The sequence below is a fragment of the Phoenix dactylifera genome, chromosome 7 (assembly GCF_009389715.1).
Source record: "Phoenix dactylifera cultivar Barhee BC4 chromosome 7, palm_55x_up_171113_PBpolish2nd_filt_p, whole genome shotgun sequence".
NCBI lineage: Eukaryota > Viridiplantae > Streptophyta > Magnoliopsida > Arecales > Arecaceae > Phoenix > Phoenix dactylifera.
Window position 1 is genome coordinate 3,191,651 of NC_052398.1, and position 25,795 is coordinate 3,217,445.

The 25,795-nt window shown below is 38.9% G+C and overlaps 1 protein-coding gene across 1 annotated transcript; it reads left to right on the forward strand.

The window, feature by feature from the left end:
- The first annotated feature begins 18 nt into the window (after window positions 1-18).
- LOC103702442 (E3 ubiquitin-protein ligase UPL1-like) lies at window positions 19-23,901 on the forward strand. Its single transcript, XM_039128434.1, has 18 exons — window positions 19-85; window positions 486-511; window positions 6,137-6,232; window positions 6,328-6,534; window positions 6,761-10,968; window positions 11,102-14,783; window positions 14,858-15,160; window positions 15,881-16,079; window positions 16,199-16,488; window positions 16,574-16,845; window positions 18,915-20,016; window positions 20,121-20,267; window positions 20,342-20,422; window positions 20,616-20,841; window positions 20,919-21,058; window positions 22,539-22,645; window positions 22,772-22,937; window positions 23,456-23,901. Exons 1-17 carry the CDS (start codon window positions 19-21, stop codon window positions 22,872-22,874), a joined length of 11,256 nt encoding a protein of 3,751 aa, XP_038984362.1. The 3' UTR covers window positions 22,875-22,937; window positions 23,456-23,901.
- Window positions 23,902-25,795: the final 1,894 nt, after the last annotated feature.

Genomic DNA, 25,795 nt, shown 5'->3' on the forward strand with positions numbered 1-25,795 from the left:
AGCCTAAGAAAACCTCCCATGGACACTTCACGTGAAATATCCCACAGCATAAATCCCAACAATCTCGAGGGCATTTTAGTCCGTGGTATAATTTTATGCTATTTTTTTTCGTTTCCTTTCTCCTATGAGCCACGCTATATATACTCCCCGGCTGCTCTCCTTGCTTGGAATTCATCTCCACCCCTCTCTCTCCCTCCCTGCTCCCTCTCTTTCCTCCCGATTCCATCGGGGCGACGGAAACCCTAACCCTAACCCTAATTTTCCTTCCAAACGATCCGAATAGCTTCTCGCTTGCCCAATCTCAATCTCCTCCTCTTCGTATCAGGCCTTCTTGATCCGATTTTCGCAGCAGAAATCGTACTCTACTGCCGATTCTACTGCGATCGGGCGTTGGATTTCGGTGGGTTCCGCGACCATCGGGATCCTCCACGGCTGCTCTCCCCGGGGCCGTTCTTGGTTCTGGCGATGCGAAATTTGAGATGAAGTTCAACGGAGAAGGGTTTTGGAAGTGGTAAGTTGCGGCCTCTGATCATCTTGATTCGTTTCTTGGTTTCTGTCTGATGTTTCTATTCTTCTTTTCTTCTTGATTTCGAATTCCGAAGGAAAGATTCGATTTTTTTTTTATTTGTTTACTGTGTGTTACTTTTTTTTTGGGGGGGTTTCTTTTCTTGGTTACAAACACAGTTGCATGATGAAGATTTTTTTTTTTTGATGATTGATTATGTGATCATTGTTTTATTATTTTTTCGTTGTATTCTTTTGCTTTTTTTCTTTTTTTTTTTTCAAACTAAATTTCTTTTCCTTGTAAAGTTGTTTTACTTGAATTAGCCACGCAGAAAGTGAGTATCACGATTGATTTTTAACATCTCCTTTGTAGATATGTTAGATTTCAACTGATCAAACTGAATTTCGTTGTTCTTGATCAAGAAAAGGGCGAAATTTTACTAGACTTTCTTGCGGTATGACGTGGCCCCTATTTTTGGTGGTCCGAGAGGATCATATGATCCTAAATCTTAAAGCAAGAACAATTGCAGAATTGCATGACAATGTAAATTATCTTGTTGGGGGAAACTATTCTTTGTCAACTTAATTTTGGAAAAGAAGTTGTCTAGAATATTAAAGCTCTCATAATGACAAAAATGCCTTTGTATGCTATTATCTGCAATGTTGAAGTAACATACTCTTTGTTGTCGAGATTACTGGGTACATTTTGAAACAGTGTTTGTGCATCCAGGATTCTCGATAGCTCCCTCTTGCTTTTCAGGGTACCTTCATGTCTATTGTAATTTTTTTTCTGTTGTCCTCATCACTTTTTTCATCACCTTTTCACTTACCCTGTTTTCTGTACTTTTTTTAGTTCCTGTCCTTCTTATTGTAACTGTTGTAGTTAAGGGTATATTAGTCCTTCAAAGTTTACTTGTTTAGTGTGTTCATTGTGCTGTGTAAGTCCTTGAAAGTTTTAGATATTTTAGCTCAGATCTGAGGTCAAAGAGAAGAAAGTGTGGAGGGTTCATAGATATGTTGTGATAATTTAACTTAGTTCTAGTGAAAATTGTGCTTCCACTGTTCAGGAGTCTTCTGATATGCACTCTTAGGCTAACCATCTTGAACATTATGAGATTTCTGTATATTTACTGGGAAAAAGGAGAAAAAAGAGGGTTTTCAGAGAAGTTACTTCTTGCTTTATTTCTGAGATACAAGCCTTGCTTTGTCCTTGTATTATTCTAAATCACATATAAGGCTTCAAAAAATCAGGGAAACTATACAAAAATCAGGGTTCTTAATTCTAAGCAAGCTAGGAACATATTTGGTATGCTCACTTCCTTCTACATTTCATGATGCCCATTTAAGCAAGATATGTTTATTTGTTAAGCAACAGACACTGCATGTAACACTGTTGTAATGGTATTTAAGAAGTTTTGAGATGTCTATACCTGCAGTTATACCCTGTCACTGATACACAAGCTTCAAGTAGTGCTCAAATAATACATGTAGTAACAGGCCATGAACCTGGGCAAATATATAGAAGAAATGGAATCTGCATTGAACTTGCAAGAACTTGATTTTAAGCAAGTTATATGTGTTAACAACGCAACAATGTCTCCCTCAGTGCCTACAAAAGTTTCGAGATTAAAATCATTCTATCTGTAAGGCCTGTTCTAATAACTTAAATTCATTGTGGAATCTTCCATTTTCATTATCTAATGTACGTGTATCCTAAAACAGAGGCTTTACATTGGTACAGCTCTCCGTCCGCCACATGTCCAAACAATATTGCTCTCCATCGACCACATGTCCAAACAATATTGCTCTCCATCGACCACATGTCTAGACGATATTACTTTTACATGGAAACACTTCTTGAATGGAGGGTATTTTTTTGCAGTTTGGGGAAAAAAAGAAGGGCATTTCCCATGGCCATGATTTCGAACGATATTTACTTCCACATGGATATGGTTCTTAGACAATATTTACTTCCATGCGGATACTGTTTTTATTTTTAACCTTTACTCTAAGGTCCAAATGAAACTCACTTGAAATTCATGCCAAATTCACTACACGAGCGTGCCCCATCCGGGAATTCAAATGGGCAGTGACTGAACGAGCCAGTGGAAAGCATGGCTTATTAGCCGATTTGGTGAGGAAATTTCTATACAAGATCTCAGATCCACCTTCCGTTTTGTATCAAATTAAATCAACGAGAGGTTTTATAAAAAGTTTTATGCGGTCTAGGACACGGATGGTGGGAGGACATGTGGAAGGAAGGGAATGGGGAAGTGGCAGGGGCTGTGCTGGATTGGAACATGGTTTGGAGTCTACAAATCTGGAAGGAAGGGGGTGGGCTATCTAAAATCTATTTGGATTTCGAGGAAGCAATCAAATAGGGTAATAGTAGGGTCAAATCAAGGGGGTTGAGAAAATAAAATGTGCAGCGTAACAGAGGGACAGGTGAAATGCAGTCCAAGCCACCCTGCTTGACTCCAGGAAATAGAAAAGAGGTTATAATTTTGAGGATATCATAGGTTTTTCCTCATATCTGTTTGGCAACTTAGAATTTTTTTTTTTTTTGGTAGCTCATAGTTATATAATGTTTCAAATACACAAAGCAAAACCTGACATTTATTATATTTTATTCAGTATTCATGGGTAACTAGGTCAATAACATGGACTAATTTATAAATTCTACTATGAGGGACTGATACGCTAAAAGGGGTGCTTGTATAAAATCCATGAAACAAACACCAAGCTAAAGTAAAACAAGAATCATTGTATTATATATAACATAATTATAATAAGTATATAATATAATTATATAATATAATACAGTTAATACTATAATATAATTATATAACATTTTTAGTATATTATATAATATAATGACTTATAATATTATATATAAAAGGAGAAAAAATTGTACCCATCATGCGGGTTATATGCTAGTTTTTTTACTATTTTGAGTTCTGATTATTTTATTGCTATTTTTAAAAACAGAAAAGCTTGCAATGATATAGGCTTTCCTTTGATAAGATGCTAGGAGAAATGGCCTGATTCAAAGCAAAACAAGGGACATACAACAGTGATTGTCTCTTAATATTAATATGAATTTTCTTTGTACAATAAAGTTGCTTTTGCTGGCAATGGATAGATTTTGCAAATAATGTTTATCTAATTTACTGCCCAACCCACTTATTTTTGGCTTTTTGACTTCTATTCTAGACTTCCCTCAACACCATATGTAGTGTGGGATAATGCAGTTGTGCCAAGCCCCAAGCCGTGGTTCCACAACTCCATGTGCAGATGCATGAAAGGTGAATATAGGAATAGAATGACTTCTTGAGGGCCAACTTGCATAGCTTAGTTGTTGGATGAGGCATGCATTGGGAGTTCTATTTTCTAGGTTTCCATTGTTTATCGGTTTTTGTTTAAGTTTTTTTTTACAGAAATATGGTTAGCCTGTCACATTGGAAGGTGGTATATGGATTAACCCACAAATATGGGCTCATCTGCTGAAAAGTGATAATTGAAGTGTGAAAAAGGGGCTGTCTTAGGCTTTTCAGGATGAGATTAGGGTTGTTGGTGATGTAGGGAGCTAGGATTTACAGCTGCATATCTGCAATAATGGACCTTGAAGTTGAAGGTTTCACATTTTTTTAAAAAAATCTTTTAAATAAAGTTTTTTAGGTTTGTTTTCTGCACAAGAAATCTGGACAGATTGAAGCTGGTCGCAAGTCTAGGGAGTACAAGAAAGCCAAAGGGTCTTCCTACAATTTCTCAGCCTAGCAACTGTTGGTAGGATTAGGATTCTAAGCTTTTATGGATACTGAAAAGACTTATAATGTGTCAAAATTATGCTCACTTGTTAACTTCAGAAAAATAAATAGTAGAGAGGATATGATAATTGGAAGAGAAGTTGAAGAACATAGAATGAGGAGAGAAGAATTAGAGGAAAGAAGAAGAAACAAGCTGGGAGAACAAAAGGGTAGGAGGCAACGGACAAACCTTAGCTTACTTCTTTCCATCGAATGATCAAATAAACTTGAAAATTACTCTCACAACAAAGATGTTAACAAGCATTCAGTAGTCTGAACATCTGACAACATTAAAGGTTGACCCTTGAATCAAACCAAATTCTAACTATCCCTTAAAACCAAGGTTTGCTGAACCAGCCCGAACTGGCGGTTCAGCGCGTACCAGTACTGGCCCTAACCGGTACGGTTCAGCTGTGAAAAAACGATTTTGCCCCCTTTAGGGCCGAAACTGGCCAATTTCTGCTGTCTTGTACCGGCCTCCGAGAGCGGTTCCCCGAGCTAGGAAACCTTTTTGAAGTAACCCCCCCCCCCCCCCCCCCCCCCCCCCCCCCCCCCCCCCCCCCCCCCCCCCCCCCCCCCCCCCCCCCCCCCCCCCCCCCCCCCCCCCCCCAAACAAAAAAACACACACACACACACACACACAAAATACTCTGGCCCCTTCTAACACTGATAACACTGATTGGTATGTCTTCTATTTCTCTTTTTCCAAATCTCCCCCAAAATGCTTCTGAGATGAAGAGCTCCAAGCTTTCTTATTTTCTGCCGTACTTTGGTTATGTTTTAGAAAACAATTAACCTTTCAAATATCAAAATGAGTGGGCGCAGATGGTTGTTGCTAAAAATATAAGTTTAAAGACAAATAATCCCAAGGCAACAATCAATAAGGAAGGATTTTGGCTTCTGACGTTGCAAAGGTGCATCCCCTGTCATCATTTATGTGTAAACTTTCCAGATTCTCAGTTTAGAATTCTCCAATCTAGACGGTTGCTATTAGTGCATTCCCATTTAATTATAAAATTAGATGTTCTTTACTAAGAATGATTTTTTTCTCATGACTATGGCATGCTTGCCTTTTTGATTCTTCACTATCTATCAGGATTGTTTTTGCACACTGTAAGAAGGATGTCCATATTTTTGTAACTAGAAAATAAGGGTGAAGTTGATCTTATTGGTTTAAGGTCTTGCATTGTCCTTGTTGCACATTCCTTAGCATCTTATCATCAACAACTGCATGCTTCTTTCTAGTATAATGAATTTTAGTTTGTTATCTGAGTTTTATTTTTTTTAATACTTTTTAAATATTGTTACAGTTTCTCAGCATGATTCACACCCCGACTTATGCCTTCATTGTATCATAATATGTACTTGACCAAGTTAATGTTTGCAAAACTTTTTGTCTTATTTATATATTACAGTTTTGCTAGTTCTAAAAGCAATTGCCTTATGTTGTCATTTTTTTTAAAAATTCTGTCTCTCTTTCTGCCCCTCATATTTCATTGGTTTTTGCTGTAACGCATCTTTTGCGCTTCCCAACTATAAAGTTTCTTTTTTTTTTTAATGCTTCTCAATCTATCACTATTTTCAAGGTTTGCAATCTCGGTACTGGAATTTGTATTGATACTATGCTGGTATAGTATTGGTACACCTGGTATGGGGTTGGTTTGGTGTATCGAGACTCGGTACATCCTCTTAACAAGCCTTGGTTCTGTACCTGTATAGTACAATATGGCCAGAAGAGGTGGTACACACCAGTATGGCGAACCTTGGCTGTCTTTGGTCTTCCATCCTTAGTAGACTTAACTAATTTAGCAATCTTTTTTCCACAGCCTCTAAATATAAGATCCTTTATTAGCAGCGTTACTACTGCTGCACTCGAGAATGTAGAAATACCGCTGAGGGACTTTATCTGGGAGTTTGATAAGGTTTGTTTTTCCTGTCATCTTTTTAAAATCTTTTTCATATTGTTATCAACCTGTAAGCAGTCAGAAGTGTCTGATCCTATCTTCACTCTATACAGGGAGATTTTCATCACTGGATCGATCTTTTTAATCATTTTGACTCATTCTTTGAGAAGTTTATAAAGCCAAGGAAGGATTTGCAACTTGAAGACAATTTTCTAGAAGGGGATCCTCCATTTCCTAGGGAAGCAGTTCTTCAAATTCTTCGAGTCACAAGGATTATTGTAGAAAAATGTACAAATAAGCACTTGTACAGTTCATTTGAGGTATGTATCATCTTATTGGAGATTTGCTACTTTATCTTGTAATGCATTTTATTTTTGGTTAAACGATGCATGCTTTTTCTGTTGTTTTTATGATTTTTAAGGTTCATGGTCTATAATGCCGTCACTGTTTTTTATTTCAGTATATGTTTTGGTTCTAATTGAAAACCATGCTTTCCTTTGTAATTATTAGCTGATATTTTTGTTTTACTCTCATTATTGAATGCAGCAGCATCTGTCATCTCTTCTAGCTTCAACTGATGCAGATGTTGTTGAGGCAAGCCTTCAGACATTGACTGCATTTTTGAAGAAAACAGTTGGGAAGTGCTCCATACGAGATACTTCTTTGACTTCAAAGTTATTTGCATTTTCACAAGGGTGGGGGGGCAGGGAAGAAGGCATTGGACTTATTGCTTGTTCTATACAAAATGGTTGCGATCCAATTGCTTCTGAGATTGGCTCCACACTTCATTTTGAGTTCTATTCTGTTCATGATACATCAAAAGAGTCCAATATTGTCCAACATGAGAAACAGGGGTTGCAAGTCCTTCATATGCCAAAAATCAATTGTTACAGTGAGAATGATCTTGAACTTCTTCATAAGTTAGTTAAGGAGTACAGTATACCTCCCAGTCTACGATTCTCACTATTGACAAGGTTGAGATTTGCAAGGGCTTTTGACTCTTTAGCTGCTCGATATCAGTACATCCGTATCCAGTTATATGCCTTCATAGTTCTTGTTCAAGCAAGCAATGATGCTGATGATATGGCAGCTTTTTTTAACAATCAACCTGAATTTATCAATGAACTGTTATCTTTACTAAGCTATGAAGATGAAATTCCTGAGAAAATTCAAATCCTGGGAATTCAGTCATTGGTTGCTCTTTGTCAAGACAGATCTCATCAACCTACAGTTTTGTCTTCTGTAACAGCTGGTGGCCATCGTGGAATCCTTCCCAGTCTCATGCACAAAGCAGTTGATTCTATTACCAGCGGTTCCACAAAATGGTCTATCGGTTTTGCTGAAGCGCTTCTATCTCTTGTCTCCATTTTGGTTTCATCTACTCCTGGTTCTTTAGCTCTGCAGGAAGCAGGATTTATACCTACTATTTTGCCCCTTCTTAAAGATACTAATCCACAACACCTACAACTTGTTAGTACTGCAGTTCATGTGATTGAGGGCTTCCTAGACTTCCATAATCCCTCTTCAGCATTATTCAGAGATTTAGGTGGTCTGGATGATACTATTGCACGCCTGCAGATTGAAGTATCACACGTTGGGAAGGGTTCAAAAAAGAATGGAGAAGAGCCTCAGCATAATGGTAAGGGCAAGCAAGTCATGGGCAGTTCATCTGAGCTGGATACACAACCTCTTTATTCTGAATCCTTGGTTTCATATCACCGGAAGTTATTAATGAAACCATTACTCCGGACGATATCACTTGCAACTTATGTCCCTGGTAGTTCTGCTCGTGTTGATGGCGCAGAAGAGAGTGTGTTGCCACCATGCTTGTGCGTTATTTTTAGGAGGGCAAAAGACTTTGGCGGTGGAGTGTTTTCACTTGCTGCAAATGTTATGAGTGATCTTATACATAAAGATCCCACATGTTTTCCTGCCCTTGATGCAGCTGACTTGCCTCGGGCTTTTCTTGATGCCATCACGAGTGGTGTTCTCTGCTCTGCTGAAGCAGTAATATGTATCCCCCAGTGCTTGGACGCATTGTGTCTTAACAACACTGGTCTTAAACTGGTGAAGGATCATGATGCTCTAAGGTGTTTCGTGAAAATTTTCACTTCGAGGTCATATTTAAAAGCCCTCAGTGGAGAAACACCAGGAACCTTGTCCAGTGGATTGGATGAATTAATGCGTCATGCATCCTCCCTACGTGCTTCTGGAGTTGATGTGCTTATTTCAATTTTGAATACAATATCAAAAAGTGGATCTGGCTTAGAGTCTTGTTCTCCAACAGAGTTGCCAAGCTCTTGTACTCCTGTTCCCATGGAAACTGACCTAGAAGAGAGGAAGCTTATTTCACTTGGTGAAGGGGAAACATTGAAGATGGGAAATTCTGAACTGATGAATGAGGTGTCTTCAGATAATGCATCTATGACCATAGAGTCATTTCTTCCTGAGTGTATAAGCAATGCTGCTCGTCTTCTTGAAACTGTTCTTCAGAATGCAGATACATGCCGTGTATTCATTGAGAAAAAGGGTATTGAAGCAGTTCTTAAATTATTTACTCTTCAGTTATTGCCAATTTCTGTGTCAGTTGGTCAGAGTATATCTATTGCATTTAAAAACTTTTCACCTCAGCATTCTGCTGCGTTGGCTAAGGCTGTTTGCTCTTTCGTCCGAGAACATCTTAAGCTGTCAAATGAATTACTTTCATCAGTTTGTGGAACTAAGCTAGCTGATATTGACTGCTTAAAACAAACTGAAGTCTTGAAATGTCTCTCTAGTTTAGAGGGGCTGTTGTCACTTTCCAATTTTCTTTTGAAGGGAACAACTTCTATGGTCTCAGAGTTGGGATCTGCAGATGCGGATATTCTGCAGGAATTGGGTAAGGCTTACAAAGAAATAATGTGGCAGATCTCTTTATCTAGTGATTCCAAGATAGATGAGAAGCGGGATACTGATCAAGAAGCTGGAACTGGAGATTCTTCTGCTTCTAATGTACCAGGAAGGGAGAGCGATGATGATGGAAATATTGTTCCAGTAGTCCGATATATGAACCCTGTATCAATAAGGAATACATCTTCATCGCGATGGAGTGTAGAACAGGATTTTGTGTCTGTGGTACGTTCTGCTGGAAGTATGCATCGGCATGGTCGACATGCATTGTCACGGATACGTGGTGGTAGGATTAGCCGGCAGATGGATGCAACACATACCGATTCAGAAATTTCCATTAGCACATTAGAGAGTTCCCTGATTCAGTATACTAAAAAGAGAAGTCCAGACATCCTTGTCTCAGAACTTCTAACCAAACTTGGTTTAGCTTTGCGTTCCTTTTTTGCTACTCTTGTGAAAGGGTTATCTGCTCGTCGTAGAGGTGATTCCAGTTCCCTGAGTCCTGCATCGAAGAGCCTTGTGACTGCTCTCGCGAAACTTTTCTTTGATGCCCTTAGTTATTCTGGACATTCTATTGCCGGCCTTGAAATGTCATTATCTGTTAAATGTCGGTATCTTGGAAAGGTTGTAGAAGACATGGCTGCACTTACTTTTGACAGCAGACGTCGTACATGCAATACCACATTGGTGAACAGTTTTTATGTCAATGGAACATTTAAGGAGCTTCTGACTACATTTGAGGCTACAAGCCAGTTACTGTGGACTCTGCCTTTATCTATCCCGACTGCTGGGTCTGATCAAGGACACTCTATTGATGAGAAGGTATCTCACAGTTCTTGGCTGCTGGATACGTTGCAAAGCTATTGTCGTTTGCTGGAATATCATTGCAATTCTTCGTTGCTTTTATCTCCAACATTGCCATCTCAGGCTCAGCTTCTTGTTCAACCTGTTGTGGCTGGATTATCAATTAATCTTTTCTCTGTTCCAAGGGACCCTGAGGCATTTGTTCGCATGTTGCAATCACAAGTTCTAGATGTGATCCTTCCTGTATGGAATCACCCTATGTTTCCTAATTGTAATTCAGCTTTTATTACCTCCATGATTTCCATTATTACTCATATATACTCTGGTGTTGGAGATCCGAAGCGTGGTCGCAATGGAATCACAGGAAGCACTGGCCAACGGCTCACTAGCCCTCCGCTTGATGAATCTACTGTTGCCAATATAGTTGAGATGGGTTTTACCAGGGCTCGAGCTGAGGAAGCTCTGAGAAATGTGGGCACAAATAGTGTTGAGATGGCCACAGATTGGTTGTTTAGCCATCCTGAGGAATTTGTGCAGGAGGATGTTCAGCTTGCTCAGGCACTTGCTTTGTCCTTGGGAAATTCATCAGAAACACCCAAAGAGGATAGCAATGATAAGACAAGAAATGCATTTGCTGAAGAGAGGGTGCCGGAGATGCCCCCAGTTGATGATATTCTTGGTACATCAATGAAGTTGTTTCAAAGTAGTGATTCGATGGCATTTCCATTGACAGATCTGTTAGTGACACTTTGCAATCGAAACAAAGGGGAGGACCGTCCAAGGGTGACGTTGTATCTCGTTCAGCAGATTAAGCTTTGCCCATCAGATTTTTCGAAGGATATCAGTGCACTATGTCCTATCTCGCATATTTTGGCGCTGCTTCTCAGTGAAGACGGTAGCACAAGGGAAATTGCTGCAGAGAATGGTACCGTTTCTGTTGTACTGGATATACTGGCTAGCTTCAGAGTAAGGAATGGGTCCAGAAATGAGCCTTCAGCAACAAGAATTGTAAGTGCTTTGTTGCTTATTATCAATAATATGTTGCAGTCTGGACCTAAATTTAATACAGAAAACTGCTGAAGGTTCTTCTAGATCTTTATCTGATTCATCTGGAGTGGACATCTCCTTGGCAAATCCTTCATCTGCCACTGAGAAAAAATCTGAGTTAGATGGCCTTGAGAGAGAATCTGGCAATGCGTTTGAGAAGATTTTAGGGAAATCAACTGGTTATCTATCTCTCGAGGAGAGTCAACGGGCATTGGCTATCTCATGTGAACTTATAAAGCAGCATGTTCCAGCAGTAGCTATGCAGGCTATTCTACAATTATGTGCACGCTTGACAAAAACACATGCTATAGCAACACAGTTCCTTGAAACTGGAGGTTTAGCTGCTCTTTTTAGTCTTCCAAGAACTTGTATATTCCCTGGGTTTGACAGCTTAGCATCTGTTATTGTTCGGCACCTCATTGAAGATCCTCAAACTCTACAAACTGCTATGGAATTGGAAATCAGGCAGACCCTTACTGGCACTCTTAGCCGACATGCTGGCCGTCTTTCACCTCGCATATTTTTGACATCCATGGCACCTGTCATATCTAGAGATCCTGAGATCTTTATGAGAGCTGCAGCTGCAGTTTGTCAATTGGAGTCATCAGGAGGGAGGATGAACATAGTCTTGTTGAAGGAAAAAGAAAAAGATAAGGACAAAATGAAAGCTTGTGGCATTGAAACTGGGGTCCCTTCTAATGAGCCTATTAAGATGCCTGAGAATAGACCTAATGATACCGGCAAATGTTCTAGAAGCCATAAAAGAGTTCCTGCTAATCTTTCCCAGGTGATTGATCAACTTTTGGAAATTGTTATGAGCTTTCCGTCGGCAAAGAAAATTGAAGAAAGTGCTAGTGCGGTAACTCCTATGGAAGTTGATGAATCTGCTATAAAGGAAAAGGGTAAATCAAAAGTTGATGAGACAAAGAAGGTGGATGATGATAGTCTCTCTGAAAGATCTGCATGGCTGGCGAAGTTGACATTTGTCCTGAAGTTGATGAGTGACATACTTCTCATGTATGTCCATGCAGTAAGTGTAATCTTGAGACGGGATATGGAGACATGTCAGCTACGGGGATCTGTGCTAGCAGGTGGCCCTGGAAATGGCGGAATAGTGCATCATGTTTTGCATCAGCTACTTCCAGTGTCTTCTGAGAGAACTGCTGAAACCTCAGATGAATGGAAAGATAAATTGTCTGAAAAAGCATCTTGGTTCTTGGTAGTGTTATGCGGCAGATCTACTGAGGGGCGCAGACGAGTTATTTCTGAAATTGTGAAAGCATTTTCTTCTATTTTAGATTCAGAAGGCAACTCCTCTAAAAGCAGTTTGTTACCTGACAAGAAGGTTTTAGCTTTTGCTGGTCTGGTAAATTCTATTTTGTCCAGAAATTTGTCGTCCAGTAACTTGCCTGGTCCTGGATGCTCACCTGATTTTGCTAAGGCCATGATAGATGGGGGAATGGTGCAGTCACTTTCTGGTATCCTTCGAGTGATAGATTTGGACCACCCAGATGCTCCAAAGGTTGTAAACATGATACTCAAGGCTTTAGAAAGTCTTACAAGAGCTGCCAATGCTAGTGATCAAGTGCTCAAGTTGGATGGGCTTGGTAAGAAAAGATCTTCTGGAGCACAAGGTAGAACTGTAGATCAGACTACTTCTGAAGTTGAAACTGAAAACCACGGTCAAAATGCAAACTATCAGCATGAAGCTACTGTTACAGTACAACCTGCAGAGCAGCAGATTCACGAACCTTCTCAAAATGATAGGGACCATGGGACAAATACAGAGCAGTCTATAGAGCAGGATATGCGAGTTGATGGGGAGGAAAACACTGTCACTAATGCACCTGCTGAACATGTGTTGGAGTATATGCGTGAGGACATGGATGAAGGTGGTGCACTACGGAATTCAAATGAGGTTGGAATGACTTTTCATGTTGAACACCAGACAGATGATGATATGGGCAATGAAGATGAGGAGGATGTAGGGGAGGATGGTGAAGATGATGATGACGATGAGGAGGATGAGGAAGAGGATGAAGATATAGCAGAAGAAGGAGCTGCATTAATGTCTTTAGCTGATACAGATGTGGAGGACCATGATGACAATGGTATGGGTGATGAATATAATGATGACATGCTTGATGAAGAAGATGACGGTTTCCCTGATAATCGTGTTATTGAGGTGAGGTGGAGGGATGGTTTATCTGGGTTAGATCACCTGCGAGTTTTAAGGGGACCTGGTGATGCAAGCAGTTTCAATGATGTTGCTGCAGAGACCTTTCATGATGACATATCCCGTCTTCGTCGTCTATTGGGTATAGAACGCCGCCGTCAAAGTAGCAGGACTTTTCTTTCTCGGTCAAGGCTTGAAGGAAGTGCTTTCCAACATCCATTACTTGTGAGACCTTCACAATTAGGGGAGCCGGTTGCTTCATTGTGGTCTGCTAGCGGGAACTCATCTAGAGACTTAGAAGCTTCATCATTTGGAGGTTTTGATGTAGCCCATTTCTACATGTTAGATGCTGGACTTCCATCTGAACATGCTGTTGCAACTATGTTTGGTGACCGTTTGGTTGGTACTGCACCCCCTCCTCTAATTGATTTCTCACTTGGCATGGATTCTTTGAATATTGGTGGAAGAAGGGGAGCTGGTGATAGTCGGTGGACTGATGATGGTCTGCCTCAGGCAGGTAGCCATGCTGCTGCTATTGCACAGGCAGTAGAGGAACAATTTGTGTCTCAGTTGCGCGGGTTAATTACTGTCAATGACCCTCCAGATCAGAGACAGCTTGATCTCTCTGCAGGACAAGCTAACCAACAATCGCCTCTATTAAATGCCAATAGGGATGCACCTGTGGCAGATGATCTTCCCACTGAACCAAGTGAAGGACAGCATCAAGAATTAGAGACTAGTCCAGGGCATCAGCCGGGGAACTTGCCTGTTGGAGTTGATACAAGCCTTCCAAACCTGTCTCATGGAATAATTGATGCACAGTCAGTTGTTGGAGCAGAGGAGAGTCAAGGGACACCAGAAATAAGGCCAAGATTTCCCGATGATCTGAATGTTGCACGTAATGGTAGTGAGACCATACACTATGGGGAAGGACCTGTGGAAGAAGTTGGCCCAACCACTGTGCCTTTAGATACTATTCCTGAAATGGATATATCATCTGCTGACTTACAAAGTCTGGATCACCCTATGCTAGATGGTTCTGAAGCACCTGCCAATCCTCACAATTTGGAATTGCACAATGAAAGTAGAGAGGGACTGTCAGTTTTGGATAGCCATTCTAGTAGTCATGCCCTTATTTCTTCAGGCTCTGGCATGCCAGAGTTCAGTGATGGTCATGCTGGTTCAGCTCTTGCAAGTGCAGATATTGATATGAATGGAGCAGACACCGTTGGGGATCAATTTGAGAGCCCTGTAACTGCTTCTAATGGAGAAGAATTATCTGCCAGGCTAAATCCAACAGTTCCTCAAGATGCTAATCAGGCTGATCAAGTCAATGTCAACAATGAGGCTTCTAGCACAAATGCAATTGACCCAACATTTTTGGAGGCACTGCCAGAGGATCTCCGTGCTGAAGTGCTGGCTTCCCAGCAAATTTCCCAACCTCGATCTGCGCAAGCTGAAACATATGTTCCACCACCCACAGAAGAAATAGATCCTGAATTTTTAGCTGCTCTTCCTCCAGATATCCAAGCTGAAGTTTTGGCTCAACAACGAGCACAAAGAAGCATGCATTCTCAGCCAGCGGAGGGGCAACCGGTTGACATGGATAATGCTTCGATTATAGCTACTTTCCCTCCTGATCTACGTGAGGAGGTATGTCTTTTGATAATTATTAATTTATATTATCTTGTCAGTGTCATGACTTTTTCCACTATTCCCTACTGCAGGTACTCCTTACCTCATCTGAAGCAGTTTTATCAGCATTACCTTCAGCTTTACTTGCTGAGGCCCAAATGCTTAGAGATAGATACCATCCTCGAAGCGGCTTCTTTGGAGGAAGCCATAGACTTGGTGGCAGGAGGCTGGCAATTGACAGGCAGATAGTAATGGATAGAGGTGTGGGAGTTACTATAGGTCGAAGAGCAGTGTCTGCCACTGCAAACAGCTCAAAGATCAAAGAAATTGAGGGAATGCCTCTTTTGGATGCAAATGCTTTGAAAGCTCTTATTCGCCTTTTAAGATTAGCTCAGGTATTTTATTTATTCTACTAGAATTTCTTTGTGATTATGTACTTATACACGTTTTTATATTGGTTTTAATGTGGTTCAGATCTCATTGCACTTAGTTGAGACATGATTTTGAGAGTTGACCTACGTCACTGTAGTCTAATTGCCTAGGTACCCTCAATAGGTGATTGTTTGGCTGCTTTGTTGGAACAACTGGTTGGTGCTCTTAACTTAGTTTATTAAATAGTAATATGATTTACTTATTTGCATGCTTATAATTCATATTTAGATTCATTTTGCGTTGTTTGAAAAAAAGAGGGGACTGAAAATGTGCAGTTTAACTACATCCAAAATTCTACTTCTGCAGAATCTCGTTTGAATGATTCATTGAATTAAATGACTTTAAGAACATGTATAACTTTTGACTGCTTTATGTATTTATAAATAACTTGTTGTACATGTACGATGTTGTTACTATATCCGATATTTTAAAACCATGTACTATCTGGAAGAGTCTTATTGTGTCCGGATACGTTTCCCTCGTTGCAGAGTGTGGATTTAGATTAATACTTTTTCTTTCATTATGAAATTTTGAGTATGGGGTGGAAGTGGGATCTTTATGTATGAGTTTTGCTTTCTTTTGACCTGCTGTAAGCAGGTCAACAGAGAACCACTTACCGTGGTAATTTCAGTGCTGAACTAATGTGGCATCACTTTTTCTTTTTGTATTTATTTTGTTGGCAGCCCCTGGGCAAAGGCCTTCTCCAAAGACTTCTATTGAACCTATGTGCACATAGTATTACACGTAATATTTTGGTTGGCCTTTTAGTTGATATGATTAGACCTGAGGCTGATGGGCATAGTGGGTCGGCAAGCATGATTTCTCAGCGGCTTTATGGATGTCAGTGGAATATTGTCTATGGCCGTCCTCAACCCACAGATGGTATTGCCTCTGTTTATTCTTTTACTTATCTCATTTTATTTTCTTTTTCTTTTTTTTGGGGGTAATCCTCTGTTATCATTATCTTTGTTTCGTGACATTTCATGGTTATTATTTTGTAGGCCTTCCAACTCTCGTGTCTCGTCGAGTTCTTGAAATCCTGACATACCTGGCAACAAATCATTCATCTGTTGCAGACATTCTTTTTGACTTTGATGGTGTGTTGGCCTCAGAATCCTCAAACAGTATCCATTCAGAAAACAAGAGGGAAAAAGGTAAAGAGAAAATCTTTGAGGCAATGGCCTCATCAAGTGTTCCAGAAACATCACCTAAGGGTTCTATGCCTCTAGTTATATTTTTGAAGCTTTTGAACAGACCGTTATTTCTGCGCAGCAATGCACATCTTGAGCAGGTACTCGCAAGCTTATGATGGATTGCTGATGTATTTCTATTTGCATTTTACTTGCATGTGCAACTGGATTTGGTCGCTTGTGCAGGTTATGTCCTTGATCCAAGTAGTAGTTAACACTGTTGTCTCAAAGATTGATTGCCCGCCTCCCTCTGCACAAGCTGCAGATGGTTTTGCGAATCAAGAGACTCAAAAAGATTCTTCCACTTTAGAACAGAACCCTGGTCTGGAGAAGAATCAAGGTCCTTGCCTGGTGGTGCCATCTTCGGGCAGGAATAACCCTGTGAGCCAATATGATCTTCTTTTACAGCTTCCTGACTCTGATTTACACAACCTCTGCACCATTCTTGCTCATGAAGGGTAAATTTTTTGAGCCAACATTTATCTAGAAATATATTTTGTTAAAAGCAACTTCTTTGATTTGCTGGGGTTCTGATTATGCTTGGAACTTTGATGTCAATTAAGTAGTGCAATCCCTGTACTGGCCAAATTTGCAATTATGAATTACTACTTCTACTACATATGCTGCTTCTTAAGCTAATGATTTATGTGCTGCCCTAGCAGTTGAACGAACTGAGATAATGAACTCCCATGCTGTGCAATGTGTTTCTTTTGATTTGCCTCTCCCTTAGACACTCTGGAAATGGTTACGCACAGAGGATGCCCATTAAGTAGAGATGGGAGTATTTATCTACAGCCTTCAAGTATATCAGTATTGAAAGAGAAACACCATGGTGTTCATGTATCTATGCTTTACTGTTCATATGCTGAAACAGAATATCTATGCATTTGCACATGCCAATGTAGCAAGTAGTAAATATTCATAACCACAACCAGTGGTGTTATCCCAACTGCTTTGAGTTGGTTTTGTGGACCCTCTTGGCCTGTTATTCTTATTACCAGTTTTCCTGTCGATGCAAACTTGTTTAATTCTCACTACTGTCATTTGCTTTGTTTTAACACTCTCCCTTCTGTTTGTTGAAGTGTAGGGCACAGAGGATTTGGTTTGTTTTAACACATTGGTTGTGAAATGTGTTTTTTTTGATTTGCCTTTCTCTTAGACATTCTGGAAATGGTTAGGCACAGAGGATGCCCAATAAGTAGAGATGGGAATATTTATCTACAGCCTTCAAGTATATCAGTATTGAAAGAGAAACACCACGTGTTCATGTATCTACGCTTTACTGTTCTTATGCCGAAACAGAGTATCTCATGCATTTTCACATGCCAATGTAGTAACTAACTATGCATAACCACAACCAGTGGTGTTATCCCAACTGCTTTGAGTTGGTTTTATGGACTCTCTTGGCCTTTTATTCTTATTACCAGTTTTCCTGCCGGCTCAAACTTGTATAATTCTCACTACTGTCATTTAAGCTCCTATAGACACTGAACCATCACTCCTTGTTTTCCTTTTTCTTTTTCCTCATGTTCCTGGAATGTTTAGCCAAGACAACATTATATACTCATATTACTTTTCAACTATCATATCTAATGGTGCACCATCATAGTCGTACATCCATTAGCTAATGTGCTTTTGATATTTGGTTAATAGAACATTTTTGTAATCAGTAATTCCTTACATCCATTATACTTATTAAACATTGTAATTATGATTTAAACAAGAATACTATGAATCTTGATTCTTATGAGAAATTAGAAGGTAACTAGCGGAGAAAGGGCAATGCTTGACATACCTCTCTCCAAGGTCGTCCATCTTTGCATGAACAGTTGTTTGGAAGACTTCATTAAAAGATAAAGAGGGCTAGTTTTGTGCTCAGAAGGCAAAACACTTAACCATTTTACTAAATTATTATTTTTTCCTCTTAAAATTTTGGCCGATCTTGAAGATGTATATTTCGCATATCTATTAATCCCCAAAGATTGAAGGGTTATCAGCAATGTTGTAAATATTGGATTACAATGAAAAAGTAAAGGGTTATCAAAATTCATGAAATTGATCTTATCTGTCACTTTGTTGAAAAACAGTAATATTAAACTAATCATATTTGTGAAAGCATTGCTAATCCTTGGATCTATTCAAGATTTTTTCCAATTTATCTTATTTCTTTCCTCAAATTCAGGTACTTAAAAAATGGAAACTAACTCAGGTCATTTTTGAGTTATGAGTTGGCTCAATTCACATGATTGACCTGCATCACCCCTTTTACTGTCTGGACTTTTCTGGCTAATGCTTTTGATATTTATTCGGTTTTGTTCATATTAGTCCAGATCTCAGAAAGTTGTAGTTGCATATATTATTTTCCTGTTTCATGTGATGACTAGTTTGGAGTCTCCATATTAGGCCAGGTCTTAGAAGCTGTTTTTGCATGTTGAAACTTTCCTATTTCATGTGGTGACTAGTTTTGAGTCTCCATTGTCTCCTTTGAATTAGCCCTAGTGACTAATTTAATTTATGTATTAATCAGACTTTCAGATAAAGTATATTCACTTGCTGCTGAAGTAGTAAAAAAATTAGCATCTGTTGCTTCTCCCCATCGAAAATTCTTTGCAACTGAGCTAGCAGGTTTAGCTCATAATTTGAGTTCTTCTGCTGTTTCTGAGCTCGTAACTTTGAGGAATACGCAAATGCTGGGACTTGGTGCTGGTTCTATGGCTGGAGCTGCAGTCTTGCGTGTGCTACAAGCACTCGGTGCACTCACTTCAGTTGATGAGAAAAAGGGCGAAGATGTTGAGGAACATGAGGAACAATCTATATTATGGAACCTAAATGCAGCTCTTGAGCCATTATGGCAAGAACTAAGTGACTGCATTAGCACTACTGAGGCAAAGCTAGGGCAGAGTTCAACTTTCTCTTCTCCTGTACTTTTGCCAGATGCTGGTGATATTGGTGCCTCTTCCTCTCTTTCTCCACTTCTTCCTCCTGGCACACAGCAGCTATTGCCATTCATAGAAGCTTTTTTTGTTCTGTGCGAGAAGCTGCAGACAAACCAAACTGTTGCGCTGCCAGATAACAATGTGACTGCAAGAGAAGTCAAAGAATTTGCCAGTACTTCATTGTCACCATCCCTTAAGTGCAGTGGAACTGGCACTATGACATTTGCAAGGGTTGTAGAGAAGCATCGACGCCTTCTGAATGTTTTTATAAGGCAAAGTCCAAGTTTGCTCGAAAAGTCACTGTCTATGATGTTGAAAGTTCCAAGGCTGATTGATTTTGACAACAAGAGAGCATATTTTCGGTCACGTATTAGACAACAACATGACCATCACCCTTCTGCTCCTCTGCGGATCAGTGTTCGCCGGGCATATGTCTTGGAGGATTCATACAATCAGTTGCGGTTGCGTCCCAGTCAGGACTTGAAAGGTCGGTTAACTGTACAATTTCAGGGAGAAGAGGGGATTGATGCTGGTGGGCTAACAAGGGAATGGTATCAAGTGCTCTCAAGGGTCATTTTTGACAAAGGAGCCTTGCTTTTCACTACTGTTGGGAATAATGCAGCATTCCAGCCTAATCCAAATTCTGTTTACCAAACGGAGCATCTTTCCTATTTCAAGTTTGTGGGCCGTGTGGTAGTATAATATATTCCTGAGTTCTTTATTGAATCTGATCATTCTCACTATAGTAATTCTTTTAAAAATTCTTTATCATTTTATATTTTCAACAAATTCTACAGGTTGCAAAAGCACTGTTTGATGGCCAACTTTTGGATGTTCACTTCACTCGCTCATTTTACAAGCACATTCTTGGTGTGAAAGTAACTTATCATGACATAGAAGCTGTTGATCCTGATTATTACAAGAACTTGAAGTGGATGCTTGAGGTTAGTGTTTAGTGTTTTGGTCTCGTGTTAGGTATTTTTAATAAACTAACTGTTCTGTATTGAATTTTAAACAGAACGATGTAAGTGATATCCCTGATTTGACATTTAGCATGGATGCCGATGAGGAAAAACACATCCTTTATGAGAAAAATCAGGTAAGCAAAATTCAGTATCTGAATATGCTATATAGTTTAAGATAATTTCTGGCGGACTTAAAATTGGCAAGTTTTCTCTTCCTTGTTGAAAATTATTTGAATGCAAATGAAAGGCAGATTGCCTTTGTAATTCATTTCTGATTTATATGCATGCTTATTCCAACTAACTGTTTTTTCCCTTTGTGTGATGGAGGTTACTGACTATGAGCTTATACCTGGAGGAAGGAATATCAGAGTTACAGAAGAAACAAAGCATGACTATGTGGACCTTGTGGCTGAACACATATTGAGTACAGCTATTCGTCCTCAGATTAATTCCTTTTTAGAGGGTTTCAGTGAATTAGTTCCACGGGAACTTATTTCAATATTCAATGACAAGGAACTTGAGCTTCTAATTAGTGGACTTCCAGAAATCGATCGTGAGTGCTTTTGGTTTTTACTGTTATTAGAAGTTTTACCATTTTTTCATCTTTATGATTCACCCTGGTGCCTGCAGTCGATGATTTGAAAGCCAACACAGAGTATACTGGCTACACAACTGCATCTCCTGTTATCCAATGGTTCTGGGAGGTTGTTAAAGCATTTAACAAGGAGGATATGGCAAGACTGCTTCAATTTGTAACTGGAACATCTAAGGTAATTATGATGTGACAATAATGTTACATTCATAAGGAAGGTTATTATGTGATAGATTTTGCTATTACTTTTTCAAGTTCAAGAATTGATGCTAGTGAATATCTTTCATGTGCTAATCATCAAGATATGATCTTTTTTATGTTAACTTTTTATTCATGGAAATATAGGATTGGTAATTAGGTTTCATTAGAGAAGAAGACCAAGTTTGAAATGAATTCTTAGTATGGAACTAAAGAAACATGAGTTTCACCAAATAAAACAAGGAAACTCATGATTAGTATGTCAGTCGATAATCAATCAGCTGTAGTATTGCCATCCTTTGATCTTAAAATTGGCTAGGGCATTCCTATCTGAGAAAGACACATGCTTGTTCATGAAGAAAATAATTTAGCAAAGTTGGATCCATCACTCATCAAAGAAAAGGAGCTGGCTTATCCCATGTTTTAGTGAATATTTGACTAGATCAGTTACACTCTCAAAACAGAGATGGAGCCCAGAGTTTGGCTTAGAGGAATATTGTAACTTGCTGCAACAACATGAAAAGATAAGCTCTTGTAAATCATTTTTCCATTGTAGGATACTTTTTATTGCTTCCTATGAGAAAATAATCATGCTTACAATTTGAATTCTTAAATATTTTTCTGGATCATACTTCATGCTTGTCCCTACAGTGGATGAGTTTTCACTGCAAATAACTAGCATTTATATTCGGCAAGCAATAAAAACTAAGATATATGTAATGTTTTAAAGTTATGAAGTTGAAGGTGAGTGCTTATACAAATACCTACGTGAATTATTCTTAGAAAAAAAATAAGTAAACTTTATAAAATGACTAAAAAAAGAATAACATAAAAAAATATGAAATTAAAGGCTAACTTGAGCAATGCATGTGTCTATTTGGTGTCCTGCACTATTGTGTAACTTTATATGATTATATATTTATAAAGATGAAATGATTTGCCACATGAGAACTTACAACTCCTGGAACTTGTGGCTCGGAAAGTTAAATTCAATTCTAGTTAATTTCTAGAGCTAAATGTCATTTAGATCTAATCCTCTCAAGGGTTTCATGCTCTATCTTCAAATCCTTTCTCATGATTTTCATCAATGTCAGTCAGTCAGTTGTTCTTATCTCTTTTGCACACACCATTAGAATCCAGGTTGAATTGCATAAGGTTAATTCTGGATGACGATAGTGTACTGGAGTTTGATATGCTAGTAACCTCATCTTGACTATCCTTGAGTTTATATAGTTCTTGATTTTTTGGTGATTGACCTTCACTGGATGGTCAAGGTTGAATTTACATGGCCTCTTAAAGTTGATCGTATTTTCTGTTAATGCTTGCATAGAAATTAACATTTTTCTGATGAAAAGAAAAGCAAAATATTTGATCTAATTTTTAATTTAGATCAGGCATCATTGATGTCCCTGTTACTACTGTTGTCTTCTCTCTAAATGAATTGCTTCTGGCCATTTCAGGTTCCCTTAGAGGGCTTTAAAGCATTGCAGGGTCTTTCTGGCCCTCAACATTTTCAGATTCACAAGGCATATGGTGCTCCGGAGAGACTACCTTCTGCCCATACCTGGTTAGACTTGCTAACCAAAGGAGCAAAACTAGAATGCATTTCAGTACTGCAATGTTACGTAACAAGTAGGATGTTGCTTTTTCAAAATATTTATGTTACTCAAAAGTTTACTATAAACAATTGCAGTTTCAACCAGCTAGACCTGCCGGAATATTCCTCCAAGGAGCAGTTAGAAGAACGCTTGCTGCTTGCCATCCATGAAGCTAGTGAAGGTTTTGGCTTTGGTTGATGTTTTGTACTTGTCAACCTCTCCCCTTGGTGCCAATTATCCTTTTCTGATTGCGATGTACAGGTTAGCTTGTCTTCTGTTTCCACCAGCTTATAGTTTTTGTTTGTCGCAATCTTTTTGGCTGCTTTTGGTCTGGTGTTGAATTAAAATGTTAGGTGTTACTTTAGACAATGCTTTTGTTTTAGAAAATTCCTTGGACTTTTAATAGGTGTAGATGAGTTTACTTTTTGCTGTTGAAATAACATAAAAATTGACTCAAGTATACCTAGATATTATGCTTGCAAGAATGGTTGTATCTGTGGTTGTACTAGAAAATGTATATGCAATCAATGCTAGATCCTTAGTGTTTTAGAGAGGGCTTGAACAAAAAGTACTGATAAGATCAAAGGATTTAACTAGTTACCAGGACCGTATTTATTTTGCTACCAAAAAGAGACTCAATTTATTTTCTTTACAGTACACTGCAGGTCAATCATGTTCTAATCGATTAGCAAAAAAATAAATGATGGGATGTGCTTAGTCTTTATTTGAACATATTTTGCAGTTCATTGGTTGTGTAATCACCAGTGATGGTCTCGCAGGTTTCAGAGGCAATCAGATGAAGCTGATGTCAAAAGCTTGTCTCTCTGAAATGGCTGGCATAGGAGAAGTTTTTGGAGAAGGGAAAACTAATCTAACCTCGAACTCCTAGCTACCTTATAGTCAGGGAAGATATTCTGCACTCTGACAGCAATACCAAGGGCTTGGAGTCCTTTTTGTTTTTGGATATAGGCTCTACAGTTAATTTTGAGGAGTGTATATGCTTGAAAAACAGTAGCCTGCCTTTATGTATATTTTTTCTTTTCCTTTTTGTATTAGACACCCTTTATCTGCCCCACAGATTGTGGAGGCTAGCGGCTGTTCAAATGAATAATTGGTTGGCTTATATATATATATATCTATATATATATTAGCTTAAATGGCTTGGTCCAGATGTCAAAACTTTCTATTGACTTTGTCTATTAGAGTTAGGCATACAATTCTTGTAGGGTGAGAGAACTGATGTAAATATTTTCCGGGTTACATTTTGTCTCAGGTGGTCGTTTCCTAAGAAAACGCACCATGAGCACACCACAGAGTTGAATCCCGTTGCGGTGTGTTTTGCACGACAGATACCAGTGCGTGTTTTTGGCTCGGCTAGGTGACACGTTGCCCATCTTTGAGACGGACAGCTGCTGCCCATCGTGTTGGCATTGCTGAGTGAAGTTATGGGCTGTCTGCACCCAGCTCTGCCTGATGAGATTACTTAATGGTGCTTTGTTGAATGCTTATTGGAAGCTTCAAGCTGGATGCTGCTATGAATCTCCTGGGCAATTTATTTAAAAAATTGATAAATTTTGGCTACTTATAACATTCTAGTGCATGGATATATCAAAAATAATGCCAACTAATAAGATCATTTAACCTGAACAAAACAATGATAGGGGTGGGCTTTTCGCCTGATGATCTTGCATATCATTCACTAATTCTCGGTCTTTGCAAGTCTGATATGATGGATATTGGGGTAAATTTTTTGGAGAAGATGTGAGGAGGAGGTGTCATTAATTCCTGAAGACCTGACTTTCAATATGCTTATTACCAAGTATGAAGTACCATGAGAAATGTCAGATGACCAACTCTTTCAAACTTGTTAATTCTATGAAACGTTTGCAAATGTCACCCAGCAGTGTCATTTAGATGCCATTATAAGTGGATTAAGTAGAAAGCTTGTCTGCAATAATCATATGTCAATGTTGCATGAAATGATGACCCATCCGACCGGACCGCCTTTGGCTAGGATTTTGGTGGCAAAAGTGGTCGCTTGGAGCTTAATAAGCAATATGTACAAACTGCAGAATAAGCTGGTCCTTCTTGTATATACCTTTTTATTATCAATTCAATTTTGCTTTAACCTTTCTATCATTTCCTAAGCTTATGTAAGTTTGTCGATCACAGCTCATAGAAAAGACAAATTTCAGATGAGCTTAAGGATTGCCTGTACATCACACTTGCACTGTAAGTCCTTAGGTTGTTATTGTTATGGTTAGATTGCAAATTGATTATTTTGTGTTGCCTCACCCATGATGACCCACTATATGATGCTTTTGACTCCTGACTTTTTTTTTTTAACAAGAAATACAGGTGCTGATTTGCCACCAGTGGGGTCTAAACTTGTCCTGAGGAGAGAGAGGTGCAACCAGCGGAGCTAACACGTATTGGCATATGCCCCCACATGCCTTATTCTCGGAGAGGTCTAATAATGATATGGCACACTCGTAAAAGCATTACAAGTCTAAATTCTTGGTGTGTATGATGATGCTTTTTCTCTGTTGCTTTTTTTTTATAATGTTTGCTAGCTATTCCTTTATGCAGGTTTAGGTATGCTTTCCTTGTATTTATACTCTTTTGGTTACTTGTAAATTGATTGACCCAGCCTATTTATATCTGAAATTTTATTGCCTGTAAGTGGAAAATTGTATTTGATAACAAATAAGAGGATATAAAACTAGATACATGTCTTTAAAGTGATTAGAGCAGAGAAAACTGCTAGAAATTAGAAAAAGCAGACATATGAGAACTTTCAAGAAGTTGTAGTTGCCCGTTTTTCTCCTCTTTTGAGGGCTATCTTGTTTCACTTGCATTAGTTACATCACTGCAAAACAAAATTGTCAATAATTCTTTCAAGGATAAATGGCTAGAAAAGGACCATTTACTCGGCTTCATCATATATCCGATCCTATTGGAATAGGTTTTACCCAACCTGTAGTAGATCCGAGGCGGGGTGGATAATAATAAAACCCGCATCGAACTCGATACATATATATATATATAATTCTTCATAAATTTCTTTCTTGAGATTAAATATATATATATATATATATATATTGTTTTTACAACTTTAC